At 33.1% G+C, this 13,540-nt stretch overlaps 1 protein-coding gene and 1 long non-coding RNA gene across 2 annotated transcripts; both read left to right on the top strand.

Moving 5' to 3' along the window:
- Positions 1-230: 230 nt before the first annotated feature.
- Positions 231-2,302, top strand: LOC145325830 (uncharacterized). The gene is made up of 3 exons (XR_013881606.1): positions 231-390; positions 1,814-1,945; positions 2,195-2,302. It is a non-coding gene; the product is annotated as an uncharacterized LOC145325830 (long non-coding RNA).
- Positions 2,303-4,084: 1,782 nt separating this feature from the next.
- Positions 4,085-11,765, top strand: LOC145325829 (lactosylceramide 4-alpha-galactosyltransferase-like). The gene is made up of 8 exons (XM_080168797.1): positions 4,085-4,187; positions 4,747-4,842; positions 7,603-7,690; positions 8,284-8,365; positions 9,139-9,204; positions 9,973-10,063; positions 10,168-10,242; positions 11,399-11,765. The coding sequence occupies exons 1-8, from the start codon at positions 4,120-4,122 to the stop codon at positions 11,643-11,645; spliced, it is 813 nt and encodes a 270-aa protein (XP_080024923.1). The 5' UTR covers positions 4,085-4,119; the 3' UTR covers positions 11,646-11,765.
- The last annotated feature ends 1,775 nt before the right edge of the window (positions 11,766-13,540 follow it).

Raw genomic sequence — 13,540 nt, 5'->3', positions numbered from 1 at the left:
AGAGGCCTCTTGGGGTATAGCCCATAGACGTCCAAGGGGGGGGGGGTTAAAGTGGGGATTACCCCCCCCCCCCCAATTTTATTTCATTTTACCTCCCCCCCCCCCAAAAAAAAAATGCTTGGACGCCCCTGCATAGCCGTAGTTTTTTCCCCCAAAAAACATATAATTTTTGCAAGGTTTGGTGAATAATATAATTAATTTCTATATTATTGGAAAAATATTTCAGAAAATACACAAATATATTGTAATAAAAATGTTTATTGTAAGATAAACTTAAAAAGAATGTAAATGTATTTGATCTAAATAATGTTTTTGTATGAGAAATGTATTCAGAAATGAAGATAATATTTCATATTCTTATTTCTACCTCTCTCTTTAACAGGAATAAAGGTTAGTTTTATCATTACAGAAAAGTCATGACTTGTATCGTATTATAGACAATTGTCTACGAATAGTAAATTGAAAAATCATAATTTTGATACACGTTTGGTTAGCCCGGGCCTTTGGTTCCTCGGGTCTAACAAAACCGGAATGTATCTTAAAATCTATCCGCGGAAAGCTGTCTATAAAACTATGGAATTATATATATATATTACACAGTGACTGGGCCCCTACAGCATCCAGTAGCGTTGTAATTAAAGAAAGAGGCAGGGTGACAGAAAAATATCCTAAAACAAATGCGGCAAACATGTAAGCAACCTTAACCGTACGACAGACCAATCGACAGATTGACCGATAAAACGACTGACAAACAGAAAGACAGACAGATTGAGATACAGATCGATAGACAGAACTACAGACAAACCGACAGAACGACACACACAGACAGACACACAAATTAAAAAAGCTTCGCTATTAAAAAAGATTTTATCAGGGCGTCTCGCGGAGCGTAACGTATTTTTTTTTACAACCTTTTCAATTTTCTTGAAATATCAGCCTTAGAAATTCTAATTAAATCTGAATATTAAAAGCAGCAATATAGTTTGCTTTGTCTGCCCATCAATCAGTCCGAAGCGCTTTATAGGAGACGTCATTTATTTAGTAAGATCTTATAATTTTTCTTGTCAATATTTCAATCATTATAGGGCATATTTAAGCAGCTTTTTATCCTTTTATTATTTAACCAATTTACACAAATCTTTGGTGTTTTGGTCAGAATTTTAAAACTTTATTATCTTTATTTTTTTCCACATGTTTTATTTTTATTTTCTCTGCTGCTATATAAGGGTACTAGCGGCTTCGCCCCTAGCCTCTAGAGGCTTTGCCCCAAGAGGTGATAAAAAAATTAAGGTAAATTTCGTAAAAGGACCAGGGAAATCTTCAGCAAAAAAAAAGATCAAGGAAATCTTCTGCAAAAAAACGATCAAGAAAATCTTCTGCAAAAAAAATGGGGGGGTTGGGGGTGTCTCATCCCCCAAGAAAATAGCTTAAAACCACCACAGGACCAATAGGTATATAACCTGAAGAGTAGAATCCAATCGGTTCAGTGGTTACCGAGATCTTAAGGGACAGGCGGACGGACGGACGAACAGACAGACGGACGGACAGACATCAAACTACTTTGTATTATAGATAAAGAGATCTTAAAATACAACTTACTTTGTCTGCCCGTCCACGAGTTATGCAGCATAGAAACATGTTAATATTTGTCATGAAAACTTTTATAAATTTTTTTTATATAATTTAATTCTTCAATCTTCTTGTAATTATGCCCTCTTTCTCTTTTTTATGACCACTGAACATTTGCTTCTTAATTATCTTCAGATTTTGTGTGCTACGTACTTATGGATGTTGTCAACCTTGTTTTGTTAAGTACTATGTGATACAGTAAGCTGTGAAGCTAAGTTGAACTGTTCACAAATCCAGCTAGAAAATATTCTGGATGTTGAGATACCTGAAAATAGCATATTCTTTCTGGAAACAAGCAATAAAACTACATTAACAGGTATTTAGTGCCAATTAGGTTTCTTTTTATTAGACACAGGTGGCCTCGCCCTTGACCTCGAGGGGTAAGAGGGTGGAATAAATCTTATATCAGTTAAAAGAAATGCTATTATTTTTTTTTTTTGGGGGGGGGTGTGTTCTTAGTAGGTTTGACCTTCCCTTTTTAATATAAAACCTTATCTTGACTCAAACATAATTATTTGTTGAATAATAAAAATCCTTAATCAATAAAACTAATACTTTTTTTCAGCAAGAGAAGCATGTGCTTTAGAATCCGCAGCTAAAGTATCAGGCAGAGTATATTTATCCAGGAGGGAAGGGGACAATGGGCTGTTTAATGAATTTTGATTGGTTGATTCATTAAGTTGAGTGTCGAAACAATTCAACCAATAATTGTAATCTACAAAAGAGGGAATTTTTCAATTTATTGGCCATTGTCTTATCCCTTAAGATCCCTGATATTTGCCAGGAATATAGGATAGAGAATAAATAAAAATTCCTCCTAAGGTAGATTCATTCACAAAACTGATTTGGGAGAATCAGAAATATTGGGATGAAAATTTACTTTTTTTGATGGGGGAGGGTTGTAAAAGTTGGCATTTTTATGGTATCGGGGGGGGGGGGGAGATAGTGGAAATAAAACCTCACATGTTGAATGAAGAATAAAAAATCTAATGTTTAATCTAATGGGGGATGGATGGAGTTGTTAAGTGTGCCTCTGCAACCCGGCTCATTATTTACGAAAAAAACATTTTTCTGCATGAGGTATCAGATTTTGATAAAAACTTCCAGTCCCCTTCATTTGGTCATAAAACTAAGGGCTGGGTGATTTTTAACCTTTTAAATCCATTTAAAGTCCGATTTTTCGCGCATTTTCTCACTGTGGTGTTTTCACAATGAAAAAAGGCATTTTTTCATGATTTTCAAGTTTAAAATTTTTACATTAATTTTCAACTAACATACATGTTTTATATATCAAATTAATCCCCCAGATGGGTACAATATAGAATTTGTCTTTAAAATCACAAAAATCATGAATTACAGGGTGTCCCAAGAAAAATGTCAAAACAGGTTTTTAAAACTTTTGACACTGTGAGGAAACGAATTTTGCCCATTTCTTGCCTTGAGAGTAAATATCATCCATTTTACAACACATATGAAGTATATTTGGCGTGGTAACTCCAAATTTGGACACCTGAGAAATTTTTGAAACACCCTGTAAAAATGATTTTTGCGTCTGTAGAGCTAAAAATTGGTCCAAATTGATTATTTTTTCAAATTAGCATACAAAGTATCTAAGTATGTTAGGCTATAGTGTTTTCTGACCAGATTACAATTCTTATATTTTTTGGACACCCTGTATTTTCAAAAAAATAGGAAAATTTTTTTTTGTTCTTTAAATTTTTTTTTGTTTTTAAAGTTACCTAAAACTGTCATATAGATACAGATTTTGACTAATAACAATAATATTTGCCTATTTTACAAATTTACACACTTTTGGGACACCCTGTGCATGTTTTTATAAAATGGTGGTTTTTGCCCCTTTTTGGGGGGAAGGAGTCGTTTTAGGACCAGAGACTATTTCTTCACTTTTGTACAACTCTTTAAGGCACCCAGCCCTTAGTTTTATGACCAAATGAAGGGGACTGAAAGTTTTTATCAAAATCTGATACCTCATGCAGAAAAATGTTTTTTCGTAAATAATGTTCCACCACTAACCTTTATTTGTACTTTTTTTTTGAGGGGGGGGTGTCAAAATTTTCCAATTGCAAAATATTATGCAGGCAACTATAATATTTTTTAGAGGGGTAGGGATTATCACCATACTTACCCCCCCCCCCCCCCCCCCCTTGCTTGTATTTTCCTATACCTGGTTCCCTGTTATATATTCCAGGGATCTAAAGTGATAAGACAATGGCTGATAAATTGATGTACATCCCCAATGATGATTCACAAAACTACCCTATCTGTAGACTACAATTAGTGGTTGAAACGTTTGGGCACTCAAATTAATGAGCCAACCACTCAAAATTTTGTAGAATTCTCCTAAGTTGTCAAGCCAATGAATAAGAAAACATGATTATAAAACTTTTGGGACTAGTATTATAAACAGCCTAATATCCCCTACCTGCCTGCAAAAAATACTCTGATATAAAAAAAGGGCTAAACGTGATAATGGTTAGAGTTGGAAAACTATTGAATCTCTGCCATAATACCACCTCTACAGCATTCAATAATTCAAGGTGGGTTCACTTACCAATTCTAGTACAGACGTATCAAGATGTATGTATTTCCTCGGGGATGGGACAATGGGCGTGCTAACCCGGACAGCTAGAAATATGAATTTTATATTTATTATCCCTATATCCCTAGTATGCCCTACTGTCTGTAATGTAATTCTTTGCAAAAACCATTGATCCCAGAGCTCGACAGTCACAGCTGCAGCCACAGCTATATACAGCTGTTAATTCAGTTAACCAAATAGCCACACTGTTTGCTGCGCGGCTATTTAAACCAGCCAAAGATTCAGCAGCAGCTACGCAGCTTTTTAGAAGCTTAAGCGGCAGCGGCACTCATCCATGCATCTAAGCTTTTTTTAGACAGCTTATTAATTCGAAAAAAAACATGATTTCAAGAAGTCTTTTGGGTAGAATTGGTGAATTTTTTACTTGGCCCTCATAATCATTTTAGATTTATTTTGCTTGTAGGCTGTAAAGGCTTAAAATTATACCTTATTATACTTATTTATTGACTAAAGTAATTTAATCATTTCTTAAATTGTAAAATATAAATTAATTTAAGGATAAGTTTTTATTCTGTTGATTTAACAGTTATATCTGCAAACACAAAATTAAATGGTTTCTTTACCAGTTCAGCATTGGATAAGAGTTTAAGTAGGTAGGTCGATTCTATCTTTATTCATCGTCCATTAATTTATTTATCCATCCGTCTATCTAGCCATCTATCTATCTATCTATCCATCTGTCTATCTATCTATCTATCTATCTATCTATCTATCTATCTATCTATCTATCTATCTATCTATCTATCTATCTATCTATCTATCTATCTATCTACATATCTATCTATCTATCTATTTATCTATCTATCTATCTATCTATCTATCTATCTATCTATCTATCTATCTATCTATCTATCTATCTATCTATCTATCTATCTATCTATCTATCTATCTATCTATCTATCTATCTATCTATCTATCTATCTATCTATCTATCTATCTATCTATCTATCTATCTATCTATCTATCTATCTATCTATCTATCTATCTATCTATCTATCTATCTATCTATCTATCTATCTATCTATCTATCTATCTATCTATCTATCTATCTATCTATCTATCTATCTATCTATCTATCTATCTATCTATCTATCTATCTATCTATCTATCTATCTATCTATCTATCTATCTATCTATCTACCTATCTATCTATCTATCTATATATTCATCTATCCATTAACTATCCATCTATATATATATTCATCTATCCATTTATCTATACATCTATCAATATATTCATCTATCTATTTATCTATCTATCTATCTATTTTTCAATATCTATCTATCTATCTATCTATCTATCTATCTATCTATCTATCTATCTATCTATCTATCTATCTATCTATCTATCTATCTATCTATCTATCTATCTATCTATCTATCTATCTATCTATCTATCTATCTATCTATCTATCTATCTATCTATCTATCTATCTATCTATCTATCTATCTATCTATCTATCTATCTATCTATCTATCTATCTATCTATCTATCTATCTATCTATCTATCTATCTATCTATCTATCTATCTATCTATCTATCTATCTATCTATCTATCTATCTATCTATCTATCTATCTATCTATCTATCTATCTATCTATCTATCTATCTATCTACCTATCTATCTATCTATCTATATATTCATCTATCCATTAACTATCCATCTATATATATATTCATCTATCCATTTATCTATACATCTATCAATATATTCATCTATCTATTTATCTATCTATCTATCTATTTTTCAATATCTATCTATCTATCTATCTATCTATCTATCTATCTATCTATCTATCTATCTATCTATCTATCTATCTATCTATCTATCTATCTATCTATCTATCTATCTATCTATCTATCTATCTATCTATCTATCTATCTATCTATCTATCTATCTATCTATCTATCTATCTATCTATCTATCTATCTATCTATCTATCTATCTATCTATCTATCTATCTATCTATCTATCTATCTATCTATCTATCTATCTATCTATCTATCTATCTATCTATCTATCTATCTATCTATCTATCTATCTATCTATCTATCTATCTATCTATCTATCTATCTATCTATCTATCTATCTATCTATCTATCTATCTATCTATCTATCTATCTATCTATCTATCTATCTATCTATCTATCTATCTATCTATCTATCTATCTATCTATCTATCTATCTATCTATCTATCTATCTATCTATCTATCTATCTATCTATCTATCTATCTATCTATCTATCTATCTATCTATCTATCTATCTATCTATCTATCTATCTATCTATCTATCTATCTATCTATCTATCTATCTATCTATCTATCTATCTATCTATCTATCTATCTATCTATCTATCTATCTATCTATCTATCTATCTATCTATCTATCTATCTATCTATCTATCTATCTATCTATCTATCTATCTATCTATCTATCTATCTATCTATCTATCTATCTATCTATCTATCTATCTATCTATCTATCTATCTATCTATCTATCTATCTATCTATCTATCTATCTATCTATCTATCTATCTATCTATCTATCTATCTATCTATCTATCTATCTATCTATCTATCTATCTATCTATCTATCTATCTATCTATCTATCTATCTATCTATCTATCTATCTATCTATCTATCTATCTATCTATCTATCTATCTATATATCTATCTATATATCTATCTATCTATCTATCTATTTATCTATCTATCTACCTATCTATCTATCTATCTATCTATCTATCTATCTATCTATCTATCTATCTATCTATCTATCTATCTATCTACCTATCTATCTATCTATCTATATATTCATCTATCCATTAACTATCCATCTATATATCTATCTATCTATCTATCTATCTATCTATCTACCTATCTATCTATCTATCTATCTATCTATCTATCTATCTATCTATCTATCTATCTATCTATCTACCTATCTATCTATCTATCTATATATTCATCTATCCATTTATCTATACATCTATCAATATATTCATCTATCTATTTATCTATCTATCTATCCATTTTTCAATATATCTATCTATATATCTATTTTTCCATCTATCTGTCCATATATCTATCTATCTATCTACCTATCTATCTATCTATCTATATATTCATCTATCCATTATCTATCCATCTATATATATATTCATTTATCCATTTATCTATCCATCTATCAATATATTCATCTATCTATTTATCCATATATTTATCCATCAATCTATAAAACTATCTACTTTTTTTCATTCTTTTAAACCAATCATTTCTTCAAATGTTTTCTGTTCTTGGCTACTTATGGATGTTGTCTTCCTTGTTATTTTATTAATTTGTACTTAGGTACACCCATATAGCAGATGCATTAAGACTGTTAATCATTCATAAATATGGCGGTTTTTATGCTGATACAGATGTTGTTATCATAAAGGTCAGTGATCATCATTTTAATGTTTTATATCATATTTTTAAGTTTAAACACGAAACTTCTTGAGTTCTAAGCAATTGACGATACTCATTTTTTGGTTAGGCTAGGAACGGGAAGGTGATAGGTTCGAATCTCGGCCCGACACTGCGTCTCAACTAATGACGTTAAAAATGGTCCCTAATGCTGCTTTGTCAGGTGCGTGACATAAATAGTTCGTGTAGGGGAATGCCTTGGCCCATAGACAGGCACAACTCATTACCATGCACAGTTAGGATCTCTAGACAAAGATCGTGCAATCAAAGCGTTGGTTGTCTGTAATGTTCTTTACCATGGGTATGAGGTGAAGGACCAAGAGTCTGGCCTTGAGTTGACAAGTTGACTGTTTCGTCCAGGTGCAACTCACCCACATGACATTAACATTAACATTAGTGTAGGGGAATGCCTTGGCCCATAAACAGGCACAACTCATTACCATTCACAGTCAGGACTTCCAGACAAATGTCATGCATTCAAATGGTTGGTTGTCTTCAAAGGCTATCCAAGGCTAGGCAAGGATCTCTTAAACATAATTGTATAAAAATTTGAATATATCTCAGGATCTGTCTGGACTGAAGAATGTGCTCGCCAGTGATCAAGTTGATACAGAACTAAACAATAAAGCGGGTCAACTTATACAAGGCAAAATTATCATTTCGAAAATCAACCAAATTTTTTTACTTTTTATGTTCGTCTGTCTGTCTGTACGTAACGTTATGGGGGAAAATGTGATTTTCTCGGCTACTAATTAATATAGACTTTTGATTTTTATTTTTAAAGATGTTTTTTTTTCTTAGTGAACGTCCAGTATACAACTCCAGTTCATCCGTCTGTCTGTCGGACGGACAGGTTTTAAAATTCTTCTTTCTCTTTCTTTTGATTTTCCCCCTCTTTTATGTTTAATGAACGTTTGCTCTATAACTCACTTTGTCCGTTTGTCCTTCCATGATTTTAATAGAAACAATTCTGTGTAAATTGGACCTACAGGGTTTTGTGCTCGCCTGTAACTTGGAGAGAAATCCCAAAGATTTTTTGTTGAACAAAGGATGACAACATCCATAAAATCGAAGCTCTATAATAAAAGGAAGGACAAACGAACATTAACACTTGTAGAGTGACAGAACTGAATAATCTGAAGGTATTAACTAAATTGTAAGTAAATTACGCAAATACAGGATACATACTTACATTTTTAGGACTTGATTATTGAGATGCTTCGCTTATAATATTGTACTTTGTTTTCCTGAAAATCAGTATTCCAAATATCAGATGAATTGGATAATTACATCAAATAAAATTTGTTTGTCAAAAATAGGACAATTATAACCTGCTCAAATTAACGAAAAAAGCTAACCGTTCCTGATGGACCGACCCTAATTATAGAAAAGCTTTTAAAAATGATATTTTTATGTGAGGTTACAAAGTCAGCAATGCAATGTTTCATTTTGAAGCAAATCATCCTCTTCTTGAATGTGCTATTGGTAAGTGCCATGTGCTAGCGTCTTCGCTCCCAACAGCCTCTAGGGCCAGTAAGGGGGTTGGAAGGCGAACCACCACTTTTATTTTCAGTTTTAAAAAAGAAAAATATAAAAATAAATTCGAAGAGCGTTGATGATATTTTGTTCAAGGTCGATTTTGCTTGGGAGGGGGATGTACCTTCAATATAGTTTTAACATTCCTGTGAAGCTTCACTGAAAAGGAGAGCCTTATAGGTCTAATATTTAGTTAGACCTTTAGCTACAGACAGACAGATCCTATTAGTTTTATATAAAGTGCACTTTCAAAAATATATTTTCCATTACTGTATATTTAAATTTTAGAGAGGGATGTGCTAAAGTTGTCTAATCAATTTACAACCCCTTTTCTTTTTACCCATATTTACTTAAAGCTTTACTTGTCTCAACATGATAGATATGAACCCGTCATACTAGAGAGGTTAAAAATTATACATACAACTGCAAAGTTAGGCGCGTGACATTAATAGTGAAATTAGGAGAAATGCCTTGTGCCATAAACAGGTACAATTCATTACAATTCAAAGTTAGGACTTCCAGACAATGATCGTATAATCAAAGGATGGGTTTTCTGTTGGGAATCCCAGAATGTTAATGGACGCTTTACGCCGCAATTATATTTTTTGAAGGAAAAGGTCTAGCACCAAAAGCAACACCTTGCCCCCCTAGAGGTAATAGTAGGTATGTCAAACACATTGGTACATCTAACACATAAAGTTTTTACATTTTTTTCAGAAAGATTTATTGATGGTTATACTCCAAGCTCCTGGGCTGGAAGTGGTCCGGATTTGTTACAATTATGTCTACAAATAATGTGTAAAAAAAGGTAAGTAATTAAATAATATGATGTCTGTCTGTCTGTCAATTTAGATATCTGGCAGTGACTCTGATATGTTTAGATTATGTCTTAATTTTTATTTATCTATTTAGACTTGATATTGAAGATATGACAGTAGAAAATATTAATCCTCAATCTTGTAATGGTGTACAGCTTCTAGACTACAGGTAAAATAGCACAAATATCTTTTTAGCTATCCATCCATTTATCCATACAAACATCTATCCATCAACCCATCCATCCATCCATCCATCCATCCATCCATCCATCTAATCATTTATATATCCATCCATCCATCCATCCATCCATCCATCCATCCATCCATTTATCCATCCATCCATCCATCCATCCATCCATCCATCCATCCATCCATCCATCCATCCATCCATCCATCCATCCATCCATCCATCCATCCATCCATCCATCCATCCATCCATCCATCCATCCATCCATCCATCCATCCATCCATCCATCCATCCATCCATCCATCCATCCATTCATCCATTTATCCATCCATCCATCCATCCATTTATCCATCCATCCATCCATTCATCCATCCATCCATCCATCCATCCATCGATCCATCCATCCATTTATCCATCCATCCATCCATCCATACATCCTTCCAATCATCCATCCATCCATCCATCCATCCATCCATCCATCCATCCATCCATCCATCGATCCATCCATCCATCCATCCATCCATCCATCCATCCATCCATCCATCCATCCATCCATCTATTCATTTATCCATCCATCCATCCATCCATCCATCCATCCATCCATCCATCCATCCATCCATCCATCCATCCATCCATCCATCCATCCATCCATCCATCCATCCATCCATCCATCCATCCATCCATCCATCCATCCATCCATCCATCCATCCATCCATCCATCCATCCATCCATCCATCCATCCATCTATCCATCCATCCATCCATCCATCCATCCATCCATCCATCCATCCATCCATCCATCCATCCATCCATCCATCCATCCATCCATCCATCCATTCATCCATCCATCCATCCATCCATCCATCCATCCATCCATCCATCCATTCATCCATCCATCCATCCATCCATCCATTCATCCATCCATCCATACATCCATCCATCAGACCATTTATCCATTTATCCAACCATCTATCAGACCATTTATCCAACCATCTATCTATTCATGCATCCATCCATCATTAATCTATCCATCCTTTTATAAATCCATTGATTTATTTATCCATCCATCCATCTATCAATTTAACAATTAATCCATCCATATTAATTTTTAAAATTTCATTGATTTTGAATTATTTTAGGTCTTTTTATCCATTCTCCTGGTTGAGATCTGGACAGCTGTTTGATCCGAAGCAAACTAACAAACAATGGAACCAAGTTTTTGAAAACTCCTATGCTGTCCACTTCTACAATGGAAGTAAGATGCTGGGTGGAAAGAGCCAAATAAAAATCTTGTCCGCTAACCATTATGGGGCTAAAAAGCCAGCTTATCTTGTTTTGGCCCACCAGTTTTGTCCTATTGCATACTATAGTGTGCAGGAATTTTAGATCTCAATAGGGGAGGAAGGAGACATTGGGCTGTTTACTTATTTAGTCCCCAAAGTTTTATAATATTTTTTCTTATTTGTTGGCTTAAGAACTTTTATTGGATTTTGATTGGTAGGTTAGAAGTCCAAACATTTCAACCACTATTTGTAATCTACAAAAGGTGTAATTGTGTGTTTCATCATTGGGGATCCTCAAGTACCCCTATGTCTCCTTTCTCCCTGGTTTTATTATGATAGAATATAATAAATTAAATTGTAAATATCATAGTATTTTTTTTCCTTCCAAAATTGCCATGTTTAACAAGAACGTCCAAGCTTTTAATTTTTGTTTGAGTGGCGTTAATAAAAATCTAAATAGAGGGAAATTTATACGCTTTGGAAAGGGGGAAAAAGGTAAAATGGCGCTAAATGCAAAAATACAACAGTTCAATAGGTTCCTTTGCAAGGTTTTCCTGGGACTATACATTTTTTTATGTGAAAGTAAACAAGGATGACAACGTCCATAAAAGCGAAGCTCTGAAATGGAAGTACAAACGAACATTAACACTTGTAGATTGTCAGAACTGAATTAGCAGAATATTAATGCATCAGTACAAACATTATTGTAAGTAAATTTGTTGCAAAACTGCATAAATAGATGATACTATTTGATACTATGTTGAAAATGAACATACGGACATTCTGGTATTGATTATAGAGTTGCTACACTTTCTAACTTGTACCTAACTACTACAGGAATTATCATGCAAAGTTTGGAATCGATAGGAAAATTCTAACCTGTTTAAATTAACGAAAAGAGCTAACTCTGACGGACGGACGGACGTACGGACGGACCGACCCTAATTATAGAAAAGCTTCGCTTTTAAAAATTGCCAGATACGTAAAATCTTAATTAGGATTATTGGGTATTTCAGGGGTTTTGGGTGTCTGGCAAGGGGTACAATTTTACACACTTAAAAAGAAAAATGGGTGTACAACTCCCCCCTCCCCCAAGGACGTTCTTGATGTTTAGGTAAAATCAAATTATTTGTTGTTTTAAACAAATGTCAAATTTAATAAAAACTAAAGAAATACAGTGTTTCAAGTATAATTCTATTTGATTATAACAAGGATGATAACTTAAGTAAAAGCGAAGCCTTTTCATCTACTATTGTTAAAAAAATAATATTAAGATTCAAATGTATTGATGTACATCCCAAAATGAAAATAAACAAAATATTCCCTACATTAATTCAATTACATTTATTAAGAATCGTCTGTAGGACAATATTTGTAAGTGTACTAGAGTGGATTTATTATTACTTGGATCTTTATCATGTACTCTAATAAAGTGTAACTTGTAGCTGGATAAAATAACAATCCCTTCCCCTCCCATCCACCTCCCCTTGCCCATCCCCTACCCTTCTACTGCATGAACTAACTAACCAAGTAGTGATGTCTATGTTAGCAACCTAACTTGGCGCCAATTTTTCCCCTGTCCACGTAATTTTTATAACCGTTTGTACCAGACAAAAATTTATATTCAGACCTGATATCACAAATAAGATTATTCATTTAGTTGCATCTTAAAATTGTTTTTATCACAGCTCAATTTCAGGTTACCATAGTAAGAATTTGTACTGTAACAAGTTGAAATAAATAAGGAACCGGCTTTTGTTTCTTAAAAATCAGGGAGGGAGGGGACATTGGCTATGAAGTATACAGGTACCCAAAATACGCTCATTTATTCTTTGACAAAAAAACCTTGGGCTTTCTTTATTAAATCTCCATTTGTTGATACTGACAAACTTTTTTGTGCAATTAAACGAACAGCACGGGTAATTTTTAAGATCATAATTGTATTGTCTATCAATTTGATTTTTATCCCTTAAAATCTGTGATTATAATGCATTCTGT

This window comes from Acartia tonsa, chromosome 8, assembly GCF_053477335.1.
Source record: "Acartia tonsa isolate MP-2025a chromosome 8, ASM5347733v1, whole genome shotgun sequence".
NCBI classification, from domain to species: domain Eukaryota; kingdom Metazoa; phylum Arthropoda; class Copepoda; order Calanoida; family Acartiidae; genus Acartia; species Acartia tonsa.
The sequence above is the reverse complement of the archived record's forward strand: the minus strand, read 5'-3'. Positions and strand labels throughout refer to the sequence as shown.

Excerpts from the sequence above, each read along its gene's own strand:
- LOC145325829 (XM_080168797.1), top strand. The coding sequence starts at position 4,120 with ATGGTTAGAGTTGGAAAACTATTGAATCTCTGCCATAATACCACCTCT. Across the intron at positions 4,843-7,602 it reads TTGGATAAGAGTTTAAGTAG|GTACACCCATATAGCAGATG; the intron begins GTAGGTCGATTC and ends ATTTGTACTTAG. Across the intron at positions 8,366-9,138 it reads AGCGGGTCAACTTATACAAG|GTTACAAAGTCAGCAATGCA; the intron begins GCAAAATTATCA and ends TTTTTATGTGAG.